The 24,678-nt window shown below is 44.8% G+C and overlaps 5 protein-coding genes across 8 annotated transcripts; 2 read left to right on the forward strand and 3 right to left on the reverse strand.

Moving 5' to 3' along the window:
* Positions 1-8,017: 8,017 nt before the first annotated feature.
* Positions 8,018-8,807, forward strand: LOC9660787 (E3 ubiquitin-protein ligase MARCH11). Its single transcript, XM_024689742.1, has 2 exons — positions 8,018-8,481; positions 8,543-8,807. Exons 1-2 carry the CDS (start codon positions 8,018-8,020, stop codon positions 8,727-8,729), a joined length of 651 nt encoding a protein of 216 aa, XP_024545510.1. The 3' UTR covers positions 8,730-8,807.
* A 1,441-nt stretch (positions 8,808-10,248) lies between these two features.
* Positions 10,249-11,701, forward strand: LOC9660788 (pre-mRNA-splicing factor 38). The gene is made up of 6 exons (XM_024659243.1): positions 10,249-10,398; positions 10,459-10,618; positions 10,683-10,804; positions 10,877-10,967; positions 11,033-11,153; positions 11,210-11,701. Exons 1-6 carry the CDS (start codon positions 10,269-10,271, stop codon positions 11,618-11,620), a joined length of 1,035 nt encoding a protein of 344 aa, XP_024515011.1. The 5' UTR covers positions 10,249-10,268; the 3' UTR covers positions 11,621-11,701.
* On the reverse strand, positions 11,573-13,645 carry LOC9660789 (probable polygalacturonase). Of its 4 annotated transcripts, XM_002962796.2 has the most exons (6): positions 13,209-13,645; positions 12,917-13,037; positions 12,688-12,862; positions 12,568-12,638; positions 11,834-12,482; positions 11,634-11,766 (listed from the first exon to the last, which is right to left on the reverse strand). In XM_002962796.2, exons 1-6 carry the CDS (start codon positions 13,515-13,517, stop codon positions 11,670-11,672), a joined length of 1,422 nt encoding a protein of 473 aa, XP_002962842.2. In that variant the 5' UTR covers positions 13,518-13,645; the 3' UTR covers positions 11,634-11,669. The 4 variants fall into 4 exon arrangements, with proteins under 4 accessions (XP_024515002.1, XP_002962842.2, XP_024514995.1 ...); XM_024659234.1 differs by having other exon boundaries at positions 11,573-11,766; positions 11,844-12,482; positions 12,688-13,037; XM_024659227.1 differs by having other exon boundaries at positions 12,688-13,025.
* Positions 13,646-13,778: 133 nt separating this feature from the next.
* Positions 13,779-17,551, reverse strand: LOC9661980 (calmodulin-binding transcription activator 3). Its single transcript, XM_024659176.1, has 12 exons — positions 17,436-17,551; positions 17,170-17,295; positions 17,001-17,116; positions 16,855-16,943; positions 16,748-16,793; positions 16,353-16,695; positions 16,042-16,304; positions 15,738-15,986; positions 15,019-15,686; positions 14,377-14,965; positions 13,983-14,282; positions 13,779-13,896 (listed from the first exon to the last, which is right to left on the reverse strand). The coding sequence occupies exons 1-12, from the start codon at positions 17,485-17,487 to the stop codon at positions 13,846-13,848; spliced, it is 2,892 nt and encodes a 963-aa protein (XP_024514944.1). The 5' UTR covers positions 17,488-17,551; the 3' UTR covers positions 13,779-13,845.
* A 3,759-nt stretch (positions 17,552-21,310) lies between these two features.
* LOC9661982 lies at positions 21,311-24,190 on the reverse strand. Its single transcript, XM_024689753.1, has 7 exons — positions 24,056-24,190; positions 23,249-23,959; positions 23,120-23,186; positions 22,688-23,067; positions 22,134-22,625; positions 22,006-22,063; positions 21,311-21,948 (listed from the first exon to the last, which is right to left on the reverse strand). The coding sequence occupies exons 1-7, from the start codon at positions 24,188-24,190 to the stop codon at positions 21,350-21,352; spliced, it is 2,442 nt and encodes an 813-aa protein (XP_024545521.1). The 3' UTR covers positions 21,311-21,349.
* Between the last annotated feature and the right edge of the window lie 488 nt (positions 24,191-24,678).

Consider the following 24,678-nt stretch of genomic DNA (forward strand, 5'->3'; position numbering starts at 1 on the left):
CCAAAAGGAATTGGGAAGGCCACTAACCTGTAGCATTGCACGTGCACTTTCCATCAAGGTGCCATTTTTCCTCTCAGCACAACCGTTTTGCTGAGGAGAATATGCAGCTGTGAATTCACGAAGAATGCCACTAGAAAAAAAAAAACAATTACAGATAATAAATTTATATAAAAAACCTGAAACAAATATACAAATATTCATAACAAAAATATATACAGAAAATAGATAATATAAAACCAATAATAATTACAGGAGATTTCAATATTAACTATCAAAAAGAAGAAGCAAAACCACTTCAAATAATACTGGAGAAAGAAGGATACATACAAATAATAAAAGACAATATGGATAAAAGATATAATATATACAAAAGCAGGAATAGCACCTGTATATTGGACAAATTATATATCATAATAAAAAATATTTAAAAAAAAAAAACCAAACATTGCTGCAATGTAATGTGTAGCAATTTTATTACCAATTTAGCTTGTTTTTTTATTAATCCTTTTTTATGTAATGATTGTCACGTTATATGTGCCATTATTTTATTAGTTTGGTCTAATAGGTTCTAGGCACTAGGGAGAAATTTTTAAGAGGGACACCAAGTTTCTCCCTTCCCCCAATTTCAGTGTTATGTCACCAATGGGGTGCATAAAACAAGAGAGAGAGAGAGAGAGCCACAGGGAAGCAAAAGTGAAGTAACCACCCCTCCATGCAAGCATAGCTAGCAGTGTTTCAATAACTTTAGTTTAAAAAATTAATGATTTCTAATTGCACATTTGGATTTGTTTGAACTTTGGTGTCATAAGTAGTGTAATGTGTTATATTGTTCCCACTTTAGTTTAAATGGCTTAGTGAAGGAGGATGTTTTAACTTTGCTTTATACTTGCCTGGGTTTTGAACAATGGGATTGTGCAGAAAGCACTACTTTGTCTACTTTCTGAACAAGAAGTGATGTTAAAAAGGACTAATCACCTTACTATTGTTACCTGTGCCCATGGGCATATGCAAACATGTACAGAGAGGCATTAATTTAGGTCTATGTTGTGGAAGTTGAGCAGGAGGTGGGGAATAGAAGAGAAATATGAGTGGAATTTAAAACAAGTAGCAATACAACAAAAAAAGATTGTCTTTAACCTAAAAAACTAAAGGTAAAAGAAGTTTATTTACAAATAATTATGCTTTCAATTGGTTTAATCTTATATTATTAGATTGCTCAATCATAAAAATTGATTTATTCTCTTCCATTACTAGTAAAAACTTTTACTAGATTACACTAATATATTCCTCAAAAACACTATTTATAAGTATTTATAAAATACCAATTTTTTTAAATATTAGAGATTTAGTATGAATTATTATATATTTCTATTTTCCCTATTCTTGAGCATTAATACAGTTTTAACTTCTTATACATATAATGGCCAAAATGCCATGGAAAGTGATAGTATTGAATTAATTTTATATGCAATGGAATTAATGATTAATAACATCTCTTCAGAACCTTTACCTAAAGGTCAAGGTATGCAATTTGAATATACTATACAAGATAATACTCATGGTCTATTAACTATTACAAATCAATTATGGGTTTATGATACCAAGGGAAAAAAATTTGATACATGTGCTTTAAATCCAAATGAATATGAACAAGATCATGGTGATAATGTTAAATATCGGTTAAATTTTATATTAAATTTATATCGTTATGATATAAGAAGATTACGTGCAAGTTATTTTCGGGCTGTTATTGGTTTTTATTGTGTTGAATATCTTTTAAAGAATTTTCGACAAAATTTACTATATCAATTTCAAAATATCAATAAAATAGATAAATTAACTGATTGTGAAATAAAAATAACGACACTAATTAGTAATATACCAGATAATGCTCTTAGACCTACTCAATTTTTAACATCACCAAATAAAAAAGCTTTATTGTATTTGCATTTGAACTGTATTTTATCATTATATATACAAAATGTTTTAAAATGGTATAGAGGGTTTCAAAGTTATCAAAATTGTTTATTTATTATTGAAGATGATGGAAATATAGTGTTATATTCTGAAAAGAAATATATAGTTTGGTCTCCAAAAATTAATTTTGATAATTCACATAGTTATTTTATAAAATTTATTTCACTTCAAGATGATTGTAATTTAGTTCTTTATGAATCTCATCAAAAAGTTATTTCAAGGCATCCAGTAATTAAACCAAAATGGGATTCACAAACACATTGTTAATATTTTTATATGCTATAGTATATATTGAAATATTTAATTAATAATTGTTCTCTCATAAATTTTATCCTCTAAAATAATCTATGTTAATTTTAACCTTCTTCTTTTCAAGTAATTCCATTTGGAGCATAAGTAAATTAAATCAACACTTCTATTGTACTTAGTTTAAAATAATTTAGTATTTTTGCAAAATGTAAAAGATTCTTTTTAAATTTCTATTATATATTAATAAAAATTATAACGTAAAGTTAAAAAATAATTTTAAGCTATTTTTATTAATAAATATTTAATGAATAATTACAAAAAATTATATTGCAGGAACACTTGGTTTACTTGATTGTCTATTATAGCATATTTTTGGTTTGCTTAAGCAAACGGGGACTGGGATGTTAGTGAATATACCTAGAATATGCTTGGATATTCTAGGATATGTTACTATGTTTGTCATTCATTTGGATTAATCTTGTATTTCTAATTTATAAACATGTTTATGATTTATAAACTTGCTTAAACACTTTCTAGTATATTCTTTTTTATTCTAATGGTTGATATGCAATAATATTAATCTTGTGTTTATAAATTATAAATATATTTATAATTTCAAACTTTTATTTGATCAATTGGATTAATAAGTAGGAATAATACTACTATTAAGCAAACCAAGCATTGCTACATGCAATTTTTAACAAATTATTTTTTCTTATTTTAATATTTACTTTATTATGTATTTAATATGTTTTTATATATTTTAATTTTTAATATGTATTTAATATTGTTTTTATTTTTTATTATAACATTTTTATATTATTATTTTTCTCAATCTTAAACATACTACATTTATTATAATTTTTAAGTATATTTATTTCTATATTAATCACTCTTTGTAACCTTTATAATTGTAGTAGGTTTGGTAAAGGTGAGAACCGAGGCTGGAGAACACAAAAACTCTTGCTAACATATAATATAAACATGTGGTAGAATCAGTAGCCTATTCAAGTCTATAATCATAACTGAAGTTGTTTCAAGAATATATATAGTTCATGAGCTCTTTCTGAATAACATATCTCCTGCCTCTGCTCGCTGAATAGCATCATTTGGGACAGCTTTTGGCAATTGAGGCCTTTAGCCAGTCTGCATGATAGTTTCCTGCAAGTAAACATGGATGAAAAACTTTTGTAAATTCCACAAAGTTCTCGGGACCAAGAAGTTCATGTCTTGAATTTATTAGAGATTTTATTAGAATTTACATGAATGATTCAAGGAAAACGAAGAGGAAAGACTTATCATCTTATCCACAACAAAAATCTTTAGGATCTAGTTGTGAATTCTAGCAGCAGGAGCAATAGCCATAGCAACAGGAATTGTCCTTTGGCTTGGACTTACCAGACATTTACTAATTGCTGACATGGCCAAGAAGCTATATGAAGATGCATTTCTCAACTCCTACTCAAACCATCTTAAAATTTCCTACTGTGACATGAATTACATGTTGTGCGTGAGAAGGCCAATGGAAGGGCTAAGTCTTGGCCAGCTTTCTATTTCTTCTGGATTGGCCATGATCTTTAGTCTCTCTGAAACAATTGCTTTTCCAACAAGGCTTCTGATCTTCTTATGTTCATATCAAGTATTGAGGATGAGTTTCACATAAAACAAGTCACTTGCAGATTGAGTGATCAGCTTGTTGAAGATTGGATGGGCTTGTGTGACAGACATGTGGCTGACAACTGGCATTGCGATGGCGACTGGATATGCAGTGAGAGTAACAACGACTCTAGACTCATCATAGAAATACAAACCTGAATGTTAAAATTATGTTCCTTACAAGATGTGATTGATCCACAAATTGAGCAGTTTCCTTGAACATTCCACACCAGAGATTGAAATCCCTAGGAAAAAGTAGCTAGCAAGAAATTATCAAACACAAGAAATAATATACAAGATCTTCTGATGACACCAAATATAACTCAAAAATAAATAAAAACTTATTTTATATCTATTTGAATACAAGTTAAAATACAATATTTATTTTTATAAATTAAAATATGTTTATAATTTATTAGATGGAAGAATATACTAGAATATACATGGAGGTGTTTATATAGTTTATATAGTTTATATATTATGAACATAGTTATAATTTATAAAACACAATAGACCAAATATTCAGGCATATTCTAGGCATATCCACTAGCAAACCAAAAACTATATACTATAAAATAAATCATGATAAAAATCATATTAATCTCATTAAACATGCCAAGATGATAAACTTACATTAGCATAAGTATACTGAGCTTTAGAAAAGCTTTTGATCATAAAAAATGAAATCAGACACTCTTAGTTAGATTTTCCTCCTTCCTTGAAGAGCCTAGTACTTTTGCCTAACCTTCTCCTCATTTCAAACCTTCTTAAAGTATATAAAGCAAGGTAATAGATGGAACTTGCTCTCTCTCTCTTGAGTAACAGCTTTTGAATTGAAAGAGAATGAACTTGTAAAGATGAATTGATCCTCTTCAGGTCAATGGTAATTGGGGCACTTGCTAGACCAGTCCATGCTTTTGACTTTTGACCCATAAGCTCAAGTAAAACATTTGGACTATTTTACATCCTTTCTTCCAATCTTCTGAACCCTTCTTAAAATCCTTTGACAGGAAAAATTCATACCATAGAAATTAACAAATTTGGCTTACATTTTTGGTTTTTTAAATATTTCTAAATTAAATACTATATATGAATGTGTGTCAGTATTTATGTGCTATTAAATTTAAGTTTTTATTTATATGAAAAGCCTATGTATTGCTAAAATTATTAAAAAAACTACACTCTAATCACATCTATATGTTAATTTGCCTGTTCAAAACTACACCACGTTCTAGAAAACTGCAACTAAAAAGTAGACTTTGCATTTTCCTTTTTTTGAGTTTATTTGGAGACTATACTTAAGTGACGTCTTAATGCTCACTTGACCATCTTTTTTTACACCGCTAGATAAAATGCTGGATCAATACTACTGGAGTGAAGATTCTTGCTTGCTGGATTTGCATTGCCAACTTAGCACTCTATCACTTGAAAATCTAGGCACTTAATCTTTTCTTTTGATAGGAATCTTGAGTGATCAATTTCTAGAGATGTTCTTACTAGCTGAAAAAGCTTCTTTGATACCATTCGTCTTCACTTTCAATTCTTGGACTGCTCAAAATTTCCTTACTCATGTTTTCTGCAAAGAAATTGTTTGCATTCTTTTTTTGAGTCCCCTAGATAGAATCCATTTGGAGCTTGCAATGGGTGCATGGCAAACATAACTAACCTTGACTAACATGGCAAATTGATTGGTATGCAAGTTACACATAACAAAGCTTAAGCAATAAAATTTCCTTCATCAATAAGTTCATCACTACCTTACTCAACACTTACTTCATGTACACCAAACATCAATAGCGTTACATCAGACCAAGCGGGAGAAATGATTGACAAATCAATCATTTCACAGTTTCGTTGGGAGGTTGCTTTATTTATCCATCATCAGCAGGCGAGATATAGTAGCTAATGTTATTTTTGTGAGACAGTTTATGCAAAATCCTGGTTTGGGGCACTGGCACGCAGCCTAACAGAAACATCAGCCTGAGGAACTGCTTGCACAGGGGGAGAGGATACTTGGGTTTGCTAATGCCGATGACTTGGTGACAAGGAAGACGGGAAATCTCCCAACTAGTGGCTACTTCAACTCGTGAAGCAGAATATATGGCTGTGGATGCTGCTATTAAAGAAGCTCTTTGGCCTAGAAGGCTTCTTGAGGACCTAGGAGAGACACAAGAAGCACCAACTCAACTTCTCAACAACAATACAGCTAGCCCACAATCCTGGTCTCCATGGGACAACTAAGCACATTGAGGCTCGCTTCCACATGATCCGGGATCACATTGCAAGGAGACAAGTGTGAAGGCATGGTAGCAAACATCCTCACCAAGCCCCTAGACAAATCAACATTTCAGGGGCTGAGGAAAATGCTAGGCATGGAACCAGGTCAGATTTGAGAAAGAGCTCTCGGCTGAGGGGGAGTGTTGGGACAGCTGAGTCATTGGAGCAGTCAAGGAGAGGTGAGCAAACTGATTAAGAGAAGTGCATCGGTTACGATCAAGGAGAGGTTATAGAGCCGTTTTTTCTCTAGATAAATACCCTCCTATCCTTCAGCACAGCACAATAGGAGTCCTTCCAAAGAGACTTGTGATCGCCATCTTCCATCTTTCAATGGTGGAGAATCACACTCTCCAGCGATCCAAACCTAGTTTTACAATTGGAAATGACCCAGGAACGATATCGAACCCAGGACTACTGGAATTTAAATTGGGGGATATTCCATGTCTACCGGGATCAATCGTTTCGGCAGTTGGACGAAGCTATGGCGACCAAGACATGGCCGATTCCGACGCTCCATGGCCGCTGCTACGCCACGACGCCCCCGCCATTGCCTGGTATCGATCGTTTCTCCAATCGATCCATTTCTCCCCGCCCTGATCGATTTTCTCTCTCGCTTTTCGCGCGCAAAGCTCTTTGGCGGCGGAGATCGAGAGCAACACATGCCCCATTTGCTTCGAGCTCATGAAATCGCCCACGTACTCGCCCATCCTGCTCTACCCCTGCGGCCACACCTTCTGCGCAAAGGTTTGCACCAATCGGATCATCAATGGCGATCTTCTCGTTCCTCGTCTTGGGCAGTGCCTTGAGATCCACACGGTGACGAACCGCAAGAAGACGTGCCCGTATTGCCGGCAGAGAATCGTCTCGCAGGCGCTCAACCTGTCGCTGCAGAAGCTCATCAATAACTTCGTCGCGCTGCAGAAGAATCCCGCCCCGGCCCACCAAAGTTTTGATCACGGTGCTCAATCGCAGTATGGCGAGAAGCTGCGGCAAGCTGAGACTCGCAGCAGGATCTTGCAGTGCGCTCTGGCCAACAGCGTCGAAGCCAAGGCCGTGAGACGATGCTTGCTCCAGGGCCTCCGTGCTCTTTCTTTTTGACTCTTCTTTCGCTTTCTTCTCCAGAAGCTCGCCAGAGACATTGCCGACGCGCAGAGAAAGGTGGTGCAGCTGGAAAGCCGAGAGCAAGAGACAAAAGTTCGTCTTGAGAAGGTACTTCGAAGGAAAAAAAAAAAAAAGAAAAAGAAGCGAAAGATGAGAGTAGCGAAAATACCTCCAGGTGAATCTCGAGTATCACCGGGTGCTGTCCGAGATCCGAGAGAACCAAGACAATCTAGCGACGCTCCAGAAATACCAAGACGAGGAGACTGCCAAAGTGAATCTCATCCAGGAAACGCTCAAGAACCTCCGCAAGGTACCTGGAAAAAAAAAACGAGTGAGAAAACGAAGATCTTTCCATGAAGCAATTACCAGTATGATATCCCAACACTCTTTGCGTGTTTGACGATTTCCAGGAATGCGAAAAGCTTAAGCTGTTTATATCAGTGTGACCGGCACCGGCACCGCCAACGTATCAATAGAAATGTCGTGAAGAGAAGAAAAGAATTTTCATTTTTTGCCCCCCATGGCAGCTGCGATGTACAGACCCTTGTCTAAAGTTTTTCTCGATTCAATGCAAGCCTTGCCTTTCGTGTTGCTAATAAAACAAAGACCAAACGAAATAATCAAAACAGAGAAACTAAATCCATGCTTTCTTAGTACCTGCCATTCAAACCGCGTGACTAGTGATGTCTCCAAAAACAAAAGCCACAGTCCCATCCCTTTACCTATTAGGTGAAAATTCTCTATAACAGTCAAGATAATGTTAGAACGACAAACCACAGGAAAGGATTCTTCTCTCAGTCTCTCGGTCCAGGAGTATCTCCTCATGGAAGACGCGGTAGCTCCACAAGCACAAGCTTCCCCGCCACTGCCACCACAGGTCTTGGTGTTAATCAAGGAAGAGTCTCTTACTGCCTCACCTCACCACGAGAACGAGAGACGCCCGAAAGAGAGCGCCGAAAGTTCTTCCCCCGTTGTTGTAATTATCACTGTCCAAGAGCAGCAGCCGTCGTGTTCCTACGATTCCTCCAAGCCCCAAGAGATAGCCACAGCAGCAAGCTCGGCCCAGCAGCAGCAACATCACGAACTGGTGTGTAGAGTCTGCCAGTTGGGATCCCCGGAAGTTCGTGGCGAGCTCATGGAGCTGGCTTGCGTGTGCAAAGATGATCTAGCAGTTGCCCATCGTCGGTGCGCGGAGGCCTGGTTTCAAATCCGAGGGAACAGGTTCGTAAACCAAACACGTCTTGATTGAGCAGGAAAAGCAAAACGAACCTGGATGATGCAGGAGGTGTGAGATATGCGGGAAGATCGTCACCAACATCACGCTCAAACGGGGAATGTGGAGCCGAGTGACCCGTATAATTAACCCCGAGGTAGAGCCCAGCCGGCATCCACATTGCAACGTTTTGGTAACGCTCTTCACAATGGCGATCCTGCTACCGCTCTTTGTCCGGCTAGCTATCTATAGATGAAGGGGATTTCTGAAGAAGCAAATAGTCAGTTTCACGAAAACAAAAATGACGAAAGAGAAAGAAGCTCTTCACCTGGAATGCTGACGACTCCACACTGCAAGTATCAGGCAACAGAGAGAAAGGAGAGCGAACAAACTGGGACACTCAACCTTCTAAGAATGCTCGCGATGTTATTGAATAGAGAAGCCAGAGGTTCACGAAACATGTAGCTTGATACTATGTCTTCTCCTCGGTCGGTTTCTTTCCCGAAAGCTTATCATGTAACCAATCCCACGGCTGTAAAATACCAGAAGCGAAATATAAGAGAACTTTAAACGGCAAAAAGCAAGCGTTACGAACCTGAATAAGCCAGATTCCAGTCATAACAGTGGTAGCGCTCCATTGCACGGCAGACTTATACTCTTCACCCCTTGCCTTGGCTGTTGGACTAAGCCATTGAAGCGGATTCATGCGGAGGAATTTGGCGGGTTTTTGAGACATCTCCAACGCTGTAAAACAAGCACGAAACCAGGCAAGCACAAGCGTCGGAAGAAAACCAAGAGGCTTTTCACAGGCGCCACCCTTCGCTTACGTGGCAGGAGAAAAACTGCGTATCAAAACTAAACAGGAAAATAAAAACTCAGTCCCATGTTATTCAAGAAAAAAAATTGAAAACGAATGCTTATGGACGAGTTTTGTGGGTAGATGATAGAGTCTTAAGATCCAGCGGCTTGTCCCTCAGCAGGTTGCCTGGAAAATTTCTCCTTCAACCAGTCATACGGCTGCGAATGCGAGAAGCCAAGTTAGCGAGAAGTATTGAAACCAAAAACTCAATCACGAAAGCATGCAATGACTCTTTGATCATCAACAACTTAAGAAAAATAAGAGCAGACAAAAAAGATAATGTAAAGATAAAACCACAAGAATTCGCAATCTCGAAAGCATGCAATGCAGTAAGACCATTCTCTGATCATCAAACAGCTTTAAGAAAAATAACCAAGAAGCGAGTAGAAAAAGAAAATGTAGAGACACAACTACAATGCGAAACAAATGCTCCAAGAATGCGCAATCACGAAAGCATGCAATGCAGCACAAGAGGTAAGCATTCTTTGACCATCAAGCAACTTAAGAGAAACAACGAGCACAAAAAAGAAAGAGAGAAATGTAAAGAACGTACCTGGATCAGCCAAAAGCCAGTGACAAGGAAAGTAGTCCCCCAGCTCATTACCGCTGCGAGCTCCGTTCTACTCATCTTCGCCGTTGGGGACAGCACAGCCGAAACCCGTGGCATCGTCGCAATGCTCCTCGCGAAAACCCTGGAAAACGCTCGAGCGTCTCAGACAAATCCTTCCTCTCATCCGATCTCGTCCAGATCGTCCGCGAAGAATCAAGAGAACGCACCTCTTCTCAACGGCGCCGGCGCCCTCGCCTCCCGAGCACAAAGGGCAAAATAAAAATATGCCCTCGAGATATTCCCTCCAGGTCATGTTTATCTAGCTACGTCACCAGTACACCTCAGCTTACTTTCAGCCACGTCGGATTTTAGGGTTTATCGTCGCCATGGCGAACCGCACGGACCCGGCGGCCAAGAGCGTCCACGGCACCAATCCACAGAACCTGGTGGAGAAGATTTTGCGCGAGAAGATCCACCAGAGCTCATTCTGGAAGGAGCAGTGCTTCGCGCTGACAGGTAAATTCGTAGCTAGAGCTGTGGATTACGCGAGAACTAGAAATCTTTGGTTGCGCGCAGCCGAAACCCTGGTAGACAAGGCGATGGAGTTGGATCACATTGGAGGAACTTACGGCGGCAACAGGAAGGCGACGCCGTTCATGTGCCTCACGCTCAAGATGCTCCAAATCCAGCCCGAGAAGGAGATCGTCGTGGAGTTTATCAAGAACCAAGACTACAAGTGAGTTCTTCGCCCTCTTTCTATGTTCCTCGCGCTCTTGACGATCATTTCTTTCGACGCCCAGGTATGTGAGAGTTTTGGGAGCGTTCTACTTGCGACTCGTGGGCAAAGCCACGGACGTGTATCAATACTTGGAGCCTCTCTACAATGACTATCGCAAGATCAGGCAGAGGAGCGCTGATGGAAGTAAGAGCAAACATTTCTTTCTTTCTTTTGTTTGTTCTTCCTCCATGGATTGAGCTGTGGTCTTCACTCCAGGTTTCTTCCTCTCCCATGTCGATGAGTTTATCGACCAGCTCTTAACCACGGACTACTGCTGCGATATCACTCTTCCTCGAGTTCCCAAGAGGTAATGTCTCAACGATTCCTTTTTTATTTTCATTCACGCAGTCATACAAGTTTGTCGATTCACAGGTCGGTGCTCGAGCAGAACAATCAGCTGGAGCCGCGGAAGAGCGCTCTAGAGGACGACTTTGAGGAAGAAGAGGAGAAGGACGAGGAAGAAGGAGAACTCGAGCTTACAAACGAAGACAAGGTATTAACTTTCTACTCGTCTAGCACTCCAACTGACTATAACTTCGTACTTTGCAGGCATTGGAAAACGATCGTGAAAGAGAAAGAGAAAGAGACCGTGATCACAGGGATAGGGAGTCCGAGGACCGGGATAGACACAGAGACCGCAGAGATCGAGATAGGGACCGGGACAGAGATTACAGGGACAGGGACCGAGAGCGAGAGCGGGACTTGTATAGAGATTACTACCGAAGGAGGGAGAGGGACGGAGATAGAGACCGGGACAGGGATAGAGATCGCAGACGTAGGAGCCGGAGTAGAAGCAGGGAACGCAGGGAGCGAAGGGACGACAGCTCAAGGCGAAAGGACGAACAACGGCCACCCGAGAGCGACAAGAAGAAGAAGAAAGACACAAAACCGGAAGAGGACCCCGAGATCGTGGAGGCCAACAAGCTCCGAGCCAAGCTTGGATTGAAACCTCTTCGCTAAAAAGAATGGTATCTAGGAGGTAATGTACCTGTGTTTTTTTTCCGCTTTGCTATAACAAACCGAGCGTGCCAATCGCGAGCAGGAACTCTAGTACGTTTCCCCGGAGAGCGACTTTGCCGCTGGAAGTTGTCAGCACCATGGGATCGCTGCGAGATCAAACGAAGCCCAACAGTTTAGGGAATTTCCGGAATCAAAGAAGTTGGAAGCTCTTACCAGAACGTACCTGGGAGCTGGAACGGGCAGGCATCGGGGCTGTTGTTCTCGGACAGTTCCTTGCATATCTTTGGTGTCACCGAGGACGAGTAGCCCTCCACGTCCGTGCACTTCCAGGCGGTCAGTCCGGTGCTAGCATCCAGCGCTATGTCCTCCAAGCAGATATCTCTGAAAGGCACCTCCGGGATTCCCAGAATTCGTCCGGGCCTGTCCAGCGTGTTGCCCGTGACTCCCCTGACCGTCACCTTTTCCACGACTGGGAAAGCGGTGGCGTTGTAACCGTTGTCCGGGTGCTCGCTGGAGAAGCCGGAGATGGTGATGGCGGTCTGGATGTCGAGCAAGGTGATGCTGGAGAGGACAACGTTTCGGATGTAGGCGCCCCTGCCGACGCCAGTCCGGATGGAAACTCCCGACTTGGTGCTCACTGCGACGAGGTCTTCCACCAGGACGTTCTCTATGCCACCCGAGGTCTCGCTTCCGATGGCTATGGCGGCACCCCGCTTGGTCTGTCCGGTGACTCGACGGATATGGATGTTGGAGCTGGGCTGGCCGTAAGCGATGCCGTACTCGTCCCAGCCGCTCTTGATGGCGATCATGTCGTCTCCGTTGCTGATGTAGCAGTCTTGGATGCAAACGTTGGAGCTGGAATCTGGAAGAACTCTTGGAAGAGCCACCAAAGTTTTGAGAGAGATCCAGGGAAGAAAGTTTGAGAAACTTTGGAAGGATTTCTTTACCTGGATCGATGCCATCGGTGTTGGGCGAGTCCTGCGGCGCGAGGATTGTCACTCCCTGGATCAGGACGTTGCTGCAAAGAAAGAAACGCTCAAAAACATTGAGAATCCAGGAAAGCTTACGTGCAGTAGACTGGATGGAGCGTCCAGAACGGGGAATTCACAAGCGTAACGTTCGAGATGATGATGTTGGTCGAGCTGACGAACTCCACGAGATGGCCTCTGGTGTGATTGAGAAGCCCGAGCTTGGACCATCGCCACCATTTGGCGCCTTGGCCATCGATGGTTCCATTCTCGCCTAGAACAAAGGAAAAAGCCGGTGTGGCCAGCGGAAAAGAGGAAAAGAGCGTACCCGTGATGACGACGTCTTCCAAATTCTCTCCGTGGACGAGGCTGATGTGCCTACCGCCGGGAAGCTCACGCCCTCTTCCATACGATGGCAATGGATCAATAATTGGCCACTGCGATGGATCCTGGCATGCAATCATCCAATCCACCGTTTCTTGGAAGAAATCGGGAAGAAATCTCAAGAAGGGAAGGAATTTCAAGAAAGGAGCGAGGAATGCTCGAGATCCAAGACAAGAATGCAAGAAAGAGAGGCCATAGCTGGGATTTCAAGAAAGAAAGATGTCGATCGGCCATACCTGAGAACCAAGAATCACCGCTCCTCGCTCCAGATAGAGCGTGAAATGGCTGGTGAGGTTGAAGCTGCCAGTGAGCCAGCGGCCTTCCGGAACGTAGAGCATGGCGCCGCCTTTGTCGGTCGCCGTGATGGAGCTGAGGTAGAACATCGCATTCTGGAACGCGAGCGTGTTGAGCGTCACGCCGTCGCCGATGGCCCCAAAATCCACGATCGATGCGCTGTGCGGCCGCGCGCCGATCGGAATTGCGCAAACAAGACAAGATCGCCATGCGATCCACAGTGCCAGGAGCAAGAAATCCATGCGCCGCATTGCGATTTGCGATCAGGCAAGAGCATCACCAGATGATCGCCTCCTCCCTCCCTCCTCCACAAGCTCTTCCTCGCCAGGATTGATCCACACGCACAGTCTGGCTGCCTTTCGCCATCGCCCTTCCAAGAATCAGCCCAGTTTCACGCAAAGCTACCAGACTAAAAATCTAATGTCCCCAACAATCCACGTGGCAGGTTTCTGACGCGCCACGTGTAAATCTCTAACCAAAGCACGACGTTTACTCTAATGACGATATTAAACTGGATTAATAGGCACTCCATTTGTTCTTGTGCATCTACTCTTTTGTATACAATGTACAATCCAAAATTCACACACTCGCTAATGGCTTTAGATTTTGGAACTCATCGTCCTGTTTAGCCTGTGAAGAACAAGCCAAAAACAAAACAAAACAAAAAAAAAAAGCGCTTGAAAAGAGAAGAAAAGCTTGAAAGTTTTTTCTAGTACCTGGATTTGCTGAGAGACTGCTCGCATTCTCGCGTACTGCGCTCTCGCCTCTGGATCGTGAACCATGTCCTGGACGCGCTGGACTGCCGATTCGATTACGTGCTCCTTTTGTTTCCTTCCCTCTTGGAGAAACTCATCGTCCGCGGCTACTTCGTCCCCTTCCACCATCTTCTCCTCCGCCTGGAATCCCCGGAGACCGTGACGTCCTCTGTGCCAACGCAACACAACCTTCTCCAAAACTCCCACGGACCACAAGATCTTCCTGTATTGCCGACGAGCCTGGAATCCTCGTACAATAGCCTGCCACCAAAAACAAAGAAAACTTTCAGTTAATGAGATCATGGAAAAGGAGATCGAAAAGCAGCGAGCAAGCGAGAAAGCAAGAAAAACTTACCTGGATCTTTATGATTCTCTGGCGCGTTTGCAAGTACTCGTGCCGGCCTTTCCACCCCCGAAATTTGGACTGGATCTTCGTGGCAGCCGAGTTTTGCTTCTTGATCTTGTGGCCACGGTAAGCTTTCTGGATCTTCTCTGCAGCCATGAGGTACTCTACGTTGTCGCTGTTGATGTCTTGTAGTCTAGCTTCTTCTTCCTCTTGCTTCCTACGGAAAGTGAACTCCCGGAACGCCGACTGGATGAGCGCAGCAGCTTGCGTAGCCCGCCGGACTGCCGAGAGCGACTGTTTCAGAAAAGTATCGTCGGTGACACATTGGACGTTTTCTCCGGAAAGCAGACGGCTCGCGGCGCTTTCTCCAGCCAGACTAGCATTTGTATAATGTATCTCGTTCAGGCTCCCGTCCTTTAGCGTCAGTACCGATAGATGGTGTTCCAGAGATGCTTCCGCCAAGTAGCCCGCAATTCCAGGATAGCCACGGCACGAGGCTACATCCGCCGCTGTTTGGCCATTTGGATATGCCGGAGTTGGATCGGTAAGAAGCTCTGGCACCGCTTTGGCTCCAATGAGCGCTAGAATAACATCCTCCCTGCCAAAGAGAAGAACCAAGAACCATAAGATGCGAAATCGAACTACGCTTACCTTCCAAAGTGCGCAGCCCAATGCAAGGCCGTCCAGCCATGCAAGTCCCGAAAGTTTACGAGGACACCCGCTGCTAGCAGTGGAGGGATCGCCCAGTCGAAGCCAAGAGCTGAGACGATGTGTATCATTCCCTGTCCTTCTTTGTCACACACGGAAGGCCCCTTTCCATCTTGTCCGGCACGTCTTATAAGCCATTCTTGCAACTTGAGCCGAGAGAAGACGTCGAAAATGCTATCTTTGATCTCGTGAGTTGTCCTGGACTTGTCCTTTATAGCAGCTGCAATGGCATCCCACTGTTCCAAGCCCTTCTTGAAGGAGTTGCGAATTTTGTTGGCGATCGCCTCGTTTACTGCTTGTCTCGGAAGCTCGTCGGAGCATAGCATGCGAACGAACTTCAGCTGAAGCAGGAGATCCTCCGCCTTCAACTCCTTCTCAGTCGTAGAAGGAGCAGTCTGTGCCTTTCCACGGAACTCGAAGTCCCTGATTTCACTGCATGCTGTTCTATCGTTGCAGGTGATGTAGAATGGAACATTTCCAGACGGGTGTGGAGGGCAGATACAACGGAGGACATTGCTCCCAAGTATTTCTGCCCGCGCTTCAACTTCACCGAACATGCAGCACCAATTATGTTGATGAGGTGACACCAAAAACTGGCCAGTAACAAGAACCTGGAAAATTTACGAGAAAAATAAGAAAACGAGGAATACACAAATTCTCACCTTTGTTTCCGAGTAAGCGTCTGCCCAGTCCGGTGAAAAATCAACAATTTTAAATTTCTGATCCGACATCTGAATGCTCGGCATCGATTGTTCGTAGGAAGAGGAGAAGTCTGTGTCGAGTTCTCCTCCTTTGTCCTCGAAAGTGGATGACAACAATGCGTCGGAATCAGACACGGGATCAACCGCAATCTCGTTCATGACCCACCGTCCGAAACTATCAAGCGAAGATAAGTGATTTAGTTGAGCGGCCTGCAACACAATAAAAGTCATTAGAGATGGCAGGAACTAAAGCATGAAGCGTTACATGGTGAGAGTCTCCAACAAAACTCAAAGGGCTGTCGGATTTTGCTGCCATATCCTCCTTCACCCTCGGTTCGGGAATAGCAGGTGGTTCAACCAGCGAGTCCAAGTACTTTTCACTAGTGTCGGGTCCCTTGCTTTGTTCAAACACCTCTTCCCAAGTTGCAAACTTGAGACTACTGTCCATTGAGTTTTCCGGGTGTTGTTGAACGGTGTCAACCAAGTTGTCCCAGCCAGCCATGCCATAATCTATATTACCATCGTTGTCTGCAAAAACATGGATCAAATGTTTGCTGCGAGACAACAGTGGCGTACCTGAAATCCCAAGTAATTCATTGATATCAGTTTTGCTCAAAGGTTGTGCGTTCACGGCTTGTGACTGATCTTGTCGGCCCTTTGACTGTCTAGTCACGGTTTGGTTTGTTTGCCGCTTCTGATTTTGATCACTACTTGACAGCTGATCCATCAAGGAGACTGGCCTTCTCTGTCTGTCCATGTCAATGATTTGGACATCGTCGGCCTCATCCCCAGAATTCGCACCATCCGCATCTAATGAGTTCGGAGAATTCCCTTCTGGACTCTGAGAGTTCGCAGCTTGTTTTGCGAGCTGCCGGTCAAGAGATTGGTCGTGCAGCCGAAAGACACTTGACCTGTTTCCCTGAATACAAACACCATCTTAGTCTCCAGTATCGAAGGCAGAGATGAAAAACCTGGAGCGCCTCGAGATAGTGAACGAGGACAATATGTTCGTGTGCTCTGCAGAAAAGATAACACTTTCATTCCTTCTTCTACATTAACAATTCTACGCGAGACATACCCTTCCAGTAGCCAGTAACTACGACGTTGGAAGTTCATGTTCTCTTCCCCGTGAGCATAGTAGCAATGCAAAGCATTGACGCTGCCTACCTGCGACAGGAACACCAAGAAAAATCAAGCACCAAAGACACACGTAGAAGCCACGACCTTTAGACGCTCATGCGCTTCCTTCACAGTTTTCCCATCTTTCTTCTTCCGCCAGTTGTGACCATCCTTTCGAAAGTACCGCAGCGCTTTGCGATCGAACAGGAACAGGCTTCCACCTGACAAACGGAAAACCTCGATGCTCACTGGAAAGAGTCAAGCACGAGCTTACTTGGAGGCTGATAAGGCGGAGCCGGGCTGGTCTTCAAGTTAATCTCGGTATAGCTTCGTAAAACCTCGCAAATTTCCGGAGGGCGCAGCCATCGCGACTGTGCGTCGCGGACAATCTGCCTCAAATCTACAACCAGGGAGGAGGAGAATGAGCGATAGAGAAAGCCCCATGCGTTTCAGCTCGAGAGAAGCATTCCAATCGCAGCAATCACTGCCAATCGGAGAATGCGACACACAACAGCACAGCGCTCGATCGATTCGTCTTACCGAGCTGCGGCGGAGGCTGCTGGACAATTTGCGGGCGATCGCCTGCCGCCATAAACCCTAGCTCCTCGTCCTGGCGCAAGCGCAAAAAGGAGAGAGGGGAGAAATGTTTCTATGCTCTACGGACAATAAGCGTTCGTACGGGCTTTTGATGGTCACTTTTCCGCAGGCCCACGTTTGACTAGAGTCGGAGATTTTCTAGTTTTAGCAGGCTTGATCGAATTTAGATAGCCAACATTTGCAAATTTCTTGATCGATCATGGGCACATTTAAAGAAATATTGCTAAGTGATACCACTTGGAACATAGATCTTCTTCTGTTAGCCAGAATTCTAATAGGCCCATGGGGAAAGTCAACGGTCGTCAATAACCCTAAAATTTCAAGCTTGCTCTCTGGTGTTCCATTAATTTCCTCTCTCTCATCCAGCTTCCACAAGATTCCATCCAGGCTATGATTTTTTCGGATGCAGTTGGTTGCGCATTGGCTGCGCTGCCTGATCCACGACCTTTGCTCCTTGAGATTCTCTGATCTTATTCTTCTCACTAGCTCGCGAGCAAGACTCAGATCGGGCCTCAATCGCCAAAGCCATGGATCATCACGATGTGAGATTGGCTGATCAAGAACGAGAAGCGTCGTCCCCCGAGATGATATGTTTCTTGTTTCCAATCCAATGTGGAGTGAGGTGAGGAGGTCTCGGGTTTAGACTTCTAGAGAATCAGGATTCTTCCTCTGTTTTCTACTAGCAAGCACTGAGGTGAACTTTTGACAGGGGCATAATTCTCATTTCTCGGATTAACAATGCTTTTTCTTTTCTTTTCTGGCTGCTCAAATCCATGAGTGAAGCACCAGTGAAGTGATCCTTGGCCTTCTTCCGCTTTATGACTTCCTGAACTCTCCTTTTGATTGACAGATGCCCTTGCCTTGCCGGCAATTATGATCAACTATGCCATCGGTTAAAGTTTGATGAGCAGAAGAGGGCCAAAGGATCACCCAAGTTCCACGGGTAGCCAATCTGGATTTCTTGCGTTCTTCATTGCCAGTGTTGGGGATCGGGAGCGCTAGCTGTGTTCTCCCATTTCCTCTTTCTTCCAGAAGATTCATCCAGGCCATATAAGCCCACATTGTCTCTCCCTTTCTTGCGTTGCGAGGAAAGGGCTGGTGCTTTGTCAATGTTGCATTAGTTCGCCACAAGAGGAACCTCCGATCATGGCAATGAGGAACAGAGGCGGGAGGCAAATAATCCGGATTCTTTGCCTCCCCCATTGTTCCTCACTCCCAGCCTTGGACTGCTCCTTGGTCTTGGTCGAATTTCTTCTCCTTCTCACTAGGCGCATCCCAGCGCGCAAGACTCAATCGCCAAAGCCCCTGTTCTTGGGCTCATGTGAGATTGGCTGATCAAAAACGAGAAGCGTCGAGTGTGTAAGCTCTTTTTCTTGTTTTCAATCCGATGTTTGCCTTTTTCTTGCTTCTGTTCGTCACAGCGTCCATGAATCTCAGTCCACGCTAACTCGTCAAGAACCCTAAATTTTGAAACTTGATTTCGCTCGTGCCTGCATTGGCATCTGCATAGCCAAGGTCTCTCACTCATAGCCCTTTCCGCGCAACATGTAAGAAGTAGTAGCATTGAATGCTTGCAGCCTTGCACAGGTTTTTAATTATACTACCATGATCAACTGTGCGATCAACGTGGGAGCATTTTAGGAAGTTCAGAACACGGTGAGCTCCACTGGATCTGGAGATGGCAGTGGTGCCGCTGGGGTTTGCCGCAAAATGATCGGGAGGATCTTTTGGCTCCCTCCCTCGGAGGTCAGAAGACTGCCTGATCACCTTGAGACCAAGGATAGACACTTATCTCAATTGAATAATTCCCTGCTTATATCTCACTAGGCGCATAGCCCTTGATCATCACGCTTCTTGCAATTGCGCATGGCTAGAAGCGTAGAGTGTGGTGATCGAGGTGACCTCGTTTTCTCATGTGGCCTCAAGAATCGCTTCATTTTCAGATTCCTGGCCAAGCGTTTAGAAGTACACATGGTTCTTCTTCTATCTTCGAGCCAGTGTAGAAGTGGGAGTGATGGCTGATATTGTATGGGACGATCATGGCTTGCTGCTAAGAAAGGGGCGATCTTATTTCTCCGATGCTTAGCTTGATCCATCACTTCCTTGTCGTAGCAGCAAGACGAAACGTCGTTCTTCTAACAAGAGCTCGGTTGGAGCTGAGAAGCCATGGAAGTGGACATTTCACTGTGATCGAGCTAAAGAGGAGCCAGCGATGGTGGCGACGATTTGTGATCTTTAGGCCTTGGCGGAGCACGGACTCTTGCCACATGGAGACCTGGCGTTAACGCTCGCCAAGGCAAGAGCACTAGCAAGCTCAAAAGACTGCTGCTTGATCCCAACCAGAATCTCCAAGTTAGTGAGAAAGAAGAAATTTGACTAGAAACTCAGAGAATGTCAAGGAATAAGCTCTCAAGGTCGAGGATCAAGCAATTCAATCAACAAAATGATACTGCAGTGATTGTTGCGACTCTCGAGCGCCAGCTGTGACCTGGTTTTAAGATGGAGATTAACGCCTTCACAGACGCCTCCTCCACATCCTGATCACTGACCACTTCCATGCCGGCCCTCCAATTTCCAGGGAGAAATCCAGCATGCTGTGGGGAGTAGGAGATCGTCCAAGTTGAAAATGGTGAAGCTGCTGATACGTAAGCCTTAGCTCTTGCCTTGGCGAGCGTTAAATTTTCCTTTGTTTTGGTTTTTTACCTGGATGACGATCGCGAGACTTGGACTGTGAGTATAAAGAGAAATCTTTAGTCCATCTTGATTGTTTCTTGTGATTTTTTTTCACATGATTGTTTCTTGATTTCACAGGCAAGGTGTTGCTCAACAAGTATTGTCCGATTCATGGAGGAGATTGTTTAGGGTTTAGGGTTTAGTCACATGGAAGGAACATGGTAACAAGAGTCAATTCTTGAAGAAATAGAATAGATTTATTCTTTGGTAGCGTATGTGAAACAAGGGACCTACAGCTACTGAATAAAATGATCCATCCCACGCTGGTGAGCGAGCTGCAAGGACCAAGATCCACGCCGCCATCGCCGCCAAGAGACCTGTAAATTTCACAGCTCGACCTGTGACCAGAAGCTTGCCCTCATTGCCTTGCTCGTAACTCGCAACTCAGTGTGCTGTACGCTTTTTGAGCACCACCTTGCAAATCAATGAATGCACATCGTAAAGCCTGGATGAACTGGGAGTGTCTCACGCCGGAGTCGAGAAATCTCATGCCTCGTGTGGAAGTCCGGCGTCCTACCTCGAGCAAAACATTCGTTATCTAAGATTTTCTCTGACAAGCCCGCTCTACAGGACCAAAGCGAAAGAGAAGTTCTCACAAACTTTTTCTTTACACAGTCCCGGATCCATGAATCACTAACCAGATCGATCAAGAGAAGGGAAAATGGGAAAAAAGAATTTTGGCCAGTATGCATTGCTTGTCACTAAGGTTTTTCAAAATATTCAGAGGATGCAGCCCGGGGCGCCATGCGGAGCTCGTGTATGGTGGTGATACTTGTGTGATGGCTGCTAGAGAGATGGCCTCGATTAAGTTGGATGAGTACAAAGGCTCGAGATTTGCCGCAATGCCAGGCTTTCCTCCTCAAGCAGTTCCAAGCTCTCCATAAGAAACTCGTGATCAATGTACTGTGGACAACAAACTAGGACAGCCTGCTTGCCATCTTTATTCCTTGGCTGCTTCGAATTCATCTTAGAAGATCATCGCGAGCTTGTGTAAAGAGGTGACCAAGGACTTCACGACCTTCCAGAGAACTTTCAAGAACAAGGCAAGAAACAGACATGAAACATCACCTTTCTCAAAAACCTCGTTGAAAGAAAGCGGCATATTCTTATTTTGATCTTTCATCTTAGCATCTGTTCTTGTTACCGTGGTAACAAGCATAGCCTACGTGAACAGTGGCCAACCGTCGTTTAACGCGAAGGATCGCGACCTTAATCTTCATCATATCCAGCGTGGTGATGGCTTGTCCCCCTTGCAACGGACACCCCGACCGCATGAACATGTGACAGCGCTGCCGCTTGGACAGGAGACCCATTACCACGGGGTAAGCATTCGCGACCACCGCAAACTCGGCCATGGATCCCCGGCCTCTCTTCTTGCTCGCCGCCGTCGTCCCACTGTTAGTTCCACAAGCCTTCTGGAACCTTTCATCAGTGTATATGTCTATCAGCTCGTAGACCTGATCTTCCTTTGCTTCCAGCAGCTTGCCAATCCTCGTCACGAACTCCTTGCTCGCTTGATCCACAACTCTTCCGTCCCGGAAGATGGCGTTCCTCATCGCCTGGAGAGCTTGCTCGTAACTCGCCACACTCAGTGTGCCAGGAGATCGGATCCATGCGTCCATCTCCCTCCACCTCTCCATGGTCACATCTTCCAGAAAATGGACGCTGGCCGCAGGTTTCCAGGGCAAGCGAAGCGGACAACGCTTCTTGAGCAGCACCTTGCCTGTGAAAGAAGAAAAGAATTCAATCAAGCTTTCCAGGGATGGATATGGATACTCACAGTCTCGGATCCAAGTCTCACGATCGTGAGCCACATCCAGGAAATCCCCGAGCACCACCTACGAAAAAACAAAGAAAACTTTAATACTCGCTCTGAAAGGCAAGACCTGGAATGAATGCAAAACTTACGTTAACCATCAACTTCACCACCGTATCCACTGGGTGCTCGTCAACTTGGACGATCAGCTTACCATTGATAGTCCCCAGCTCTTCCGCCTCCAAGATCTGTGACGTGGTGGATTCGTCCCACGCCACCGCACGGCACAGCAGCACGAACGAGACGCTAAGCTCGGCGCCAAAAACCACGGCAGCCGCGTCATGGAGCTTGCGCTTGTCGTCCTCGTTCCCTTCCAGCGTCTGCTTGACGTGCTCCACGAAATCCTTGCTCGTGGAGCAACACAGGGACTGGAGCCGCGCGTGGTCCCTGGCACCTCTCTTGGTCCTCATCCAGTTGTGGACAAGACGGCCGAGGAGCTCGCTCGCGTCGACGGGGTAGAAGGCTCGCTTCCTCCGGCGGGAATGATGGTAGGACCGCGAGTGGTCTCGAAACCAGTGGTCGAAGTGACAATGACTGCCGTATACGTGATCATCACCAATCGTATCATGTGCAGCTATGAGCTCCTGCAAGGACAACAAACAAAGAGTTCGGACACCGCCTCTTATGAACTGAGATACCACAGTACCTCGAGCATCTGCAGCGCACCAGGCAATACGTTTGTCAACTTCCATTCGATCCTGACCAGGCTGCTGCTCAAGCTGTCGTGGATTTGTCTCAGCCTCGCTAAGCTAGCACGATCTGGCTGATCCTCGTAATCGAAGTTGTCCAGGAGAAACAAGAAAAGCTTCTCCACTTGTTGTCCGTGGCCACCAGCGGTGGCGGTGCCGGCTAGAGCTTGGCTCTCTAGTCGCGTGAGCCAAACGAGGGATTTCTTGTTGCGCCCGAGCTGAAGTAGCAGCCAGCAGTAGACGAGTTCCAGCAAGATCTTGGTCACGTCGAAAAGATCCAGCAAGTCGCCTTGGGGTGTTTTGCCATGAAAAAAACGAGCCATCACGCTCGCAGATCCTGGATAAGGTTAACTCTCAAGAAAAGAAGAATCCGACTCTCCAAAACGTACGTGTTAGACGCACCAGTGTCTCCTCTTGATCCTCCCACTCAGTCGTCGTAGCATCCGCGGCCATCAACTGGATGGACAGTAGAAGGCAAAAGAAATCAAACAAGATGAAGTTCCAAAACACTCACTCACCTCGTCCAGCTTGGACAAGAGGTAGTTGCAGCACAGGAACTCGGAGCAAAGTGGCAAATCCTGGCGCCCATCGCTGGAAGGATCCTGCTGCTGGCGCTGGAAGAAATAAGCGTTGGCGATGAAGAGACGCAAGACGGCATCGGGCACCGGAGCGTGCAATATGTGGAAGATGACCGCGCTCCAGATGCTACACTTGAGGTCCGAGACCGTGCCGCCATGGATCCACCCCGCGTCGTCCAAGAACCACGACTCTGTGGGATGATCCACGATCCCATCCTCCTCAACCTGCAAGCCATGGCGATCGAAGAGGAGGCGGACAAGAGACATGACGCGCCTTCCCAGATTGCTGCGGAAGAAATCTGTGAGGCGGGCACCCACCGCCGGATTCCATCCAGCCGCCCCTGGCCACATCCCTAAGGATTGCTCGAGTCCCCGCACGTTTAAATCTTTGTACGTAGGGATTTCGTACATTTCCATCTGCCGTACACAGTCGTACAATGCCAACGTATTTTGTACGGATGGGTACGGCAGGGGACTTGCGAGGACTTTTCTGGAAACAAGTAAATCGATCCGAGCTTTTATGTGGCGATCTCGAGTGCGATTCCACCTAGTGTTGCGGAACGTAAATGTCCAGGGAATGAAGAGAGCGACAGCCAGAGCGTGGCTTACCAAGAGGGACTGCTTGAAAAGTCTAGAAGCTCGAGTGGTGATCTAGGCACAGCATGCTCGCAACCGTGAGGCACAGCTGAAAAAGAGCAAAAGGGATTTAGTGAGGCAAGACACAGCAGGTTGGTCTTCTAATCTGACCATAAAAGCCAAGCTAGCCTCGATGCGCTCTGAACCTTGAGAGGCCTGTACCATCGTTGTCTGAAGCTCCAAAGCTTCTTGAGCCCCGTAGTCATGCCAGCTTGCACTTTGCATCCTCATTGCAAGATGATCCATAAGGTCATACTTATTCGTAATGGCCCATACACGTCATACATGTCCTATGTAAGATGCCCTTACCATAAGGTTCATTAGGGTTTAGCTCTGCAGTGCCATGTCAATGTAGGGTTTATGCACGAAAGGTAAGTATTGGTGGCTTCACCTATGATGCTAAATCTGCTGATTTGCAGCCAGTCCACTTGAATCCATGGCTTGACAATTGCCTTGGCTCCTACACGCAACTAGAGAACTTCACAATGAGCAAGGCGCCTTGTAGCATTGTAATGATCTTCTTAGTTTTGTAATAGTGACTTAAGCAATTGTTTTGCATAATCAAAAGTTTGTGACCAAAATATTCAATCCCTCCTGCTCCATCTTCTACAAATAAAAGCCACTTTCGCACACTCAACGTTCTAAGAATGGAGCCATACTTAATAATGTTATACATGTTTTTGTGGAGTTTTACTAACTTTGTGAAAGACTCAAATGACTTGCTTCCAGATACT

This window comes from Selaginella moellendorffii, unplaced genomic scaffold (genome assembly GCF_000143415.4).
Source record: "Selaginella moellendorffii unplaced genomic scaffold, v1.0 SELMOscaffold_2, whole genome shotgun sequence".
Lineage (NCBI taxonomy): Eukaryota > Viridiplantae > Streptophyta > Lycopodiopsida > Selaginellales > Selaginellaceae > Selaginella > Selaginella moellendorffii.

What these genes read in the sequence shown, in the direction of transcription:
- LOC9661980 (XM_024659176.1), bottom strand. Translation starts at nt 17,487, where the DNA reads ATGGCGGCAGGCGATCGCCCGCAAATTGTCCAGCAGCCTCCGCCGCAG. An exon ending in AAGCGCATGAGCGTCTAAAG is followed by an intron (nt 16,944 to 17,000) that starts GTCGTGGCTTCT and finishes TTCCTGTCGCAG; the next exon opens with GTAGGCAGCGTCAATGCTTT. An exon ending in TTGTTGGAGACTCTCACCAT is followed by an intron (nt 15,987 to 16,041) that starts GTAACGCTTCAT and finishes ATTGTGTTGCAG; the next exon opens with GCCGCTCAACTAAATCACTT.
- LOC9660789 (XM_024659220.1), bottom strand. Translation starts at nt 13,517, where the DNA reads ATGCGGCGCATGGATTTCTTGCTCCTGGCACTGTGGATCGCATGGCGA. An exon ending in CGGTGATTCTTGGTTCTCAG is followed by an intron (nt 13,038 to 13,208) that starts GTATGGCCGATC and finishes ATTGCATGCCAG; the next exon opens with GATCCATCGCAGTGGCCAAT. An exon ending in CAGCTCCCAGGTACGTTCTG is followed by an intron (nt 11,767 to 11,833) that starts GTAAGAGCTTCC and finishes TTGATCTCGCAG; the next exon opens with CGATCCCATGGTGCTGACAA.
- LOC9660787 (XM_024689742.1), top strand. Translation starts at nt 8,018, where the DNA reads ATGTTAGAACGACAAACCACAGGAAAGGATTCTTCTCTCAGTCTCTCG. An exon ending in TTTCAAATCCGAGGGAACAG is followed by an intron (nt 8,482 to 8,542) that starts GTTCGTAAACCA and finishes TGGATGATGCAG; the next exon opens with GAGGTGTGAGATATGCGGGA.
- LOC9661982 (XM_024689753.1), bottom strand. Translation starts at nt 24,190, where the DNA reads ATGGATCATCTTGCAATGAGGATGCAAAGTGCAAGCTGGCATGACTAC. An exon ending in TCTTGTCCAAGCTGGACGAG is followed by an intron (nt 23,187 to 23,248) that starts GTGAGTGAGTGT and finishes CTGTCCATCCAG; the next exon opens with TTGATGGCCGCGGATGCTAC. An exon ending in GTGCGCTGCAGATGCTCGAG is followed by an intron (nt 22,626 to 22,687) that starts GTACTGTGGTAT and finishes TTGTCCTTGCAG; the next exon opens with GAGCTCATAGCTGCACATGA.
- LOC9660788 (XM_024659243.1), top strand. Translation starts at nt 10,269, where the DNA reads ATGGCGAACCGCACGGACCCGGCGGCCAAGAGCGTCCACGGCACCAAT. An exon ending in GCAGTGCTTCGCGCTGACAG is followed by an intron (nt 10,399 to 10,458) that starts GTAAATTCGTAG and finishes GGTTGCGCGCAG; the next exon opens with CCGAAACCCTGGTAGACAAG. An exon ending in AGCTTACAAACGAAGACAAG is followed by an intron (nt 11,154 to 11,209) that starts GTATTAACTTTC and finishes CGTACTTTGCAG; the next exon opens with GCATTGGAAAACGATCGTGA.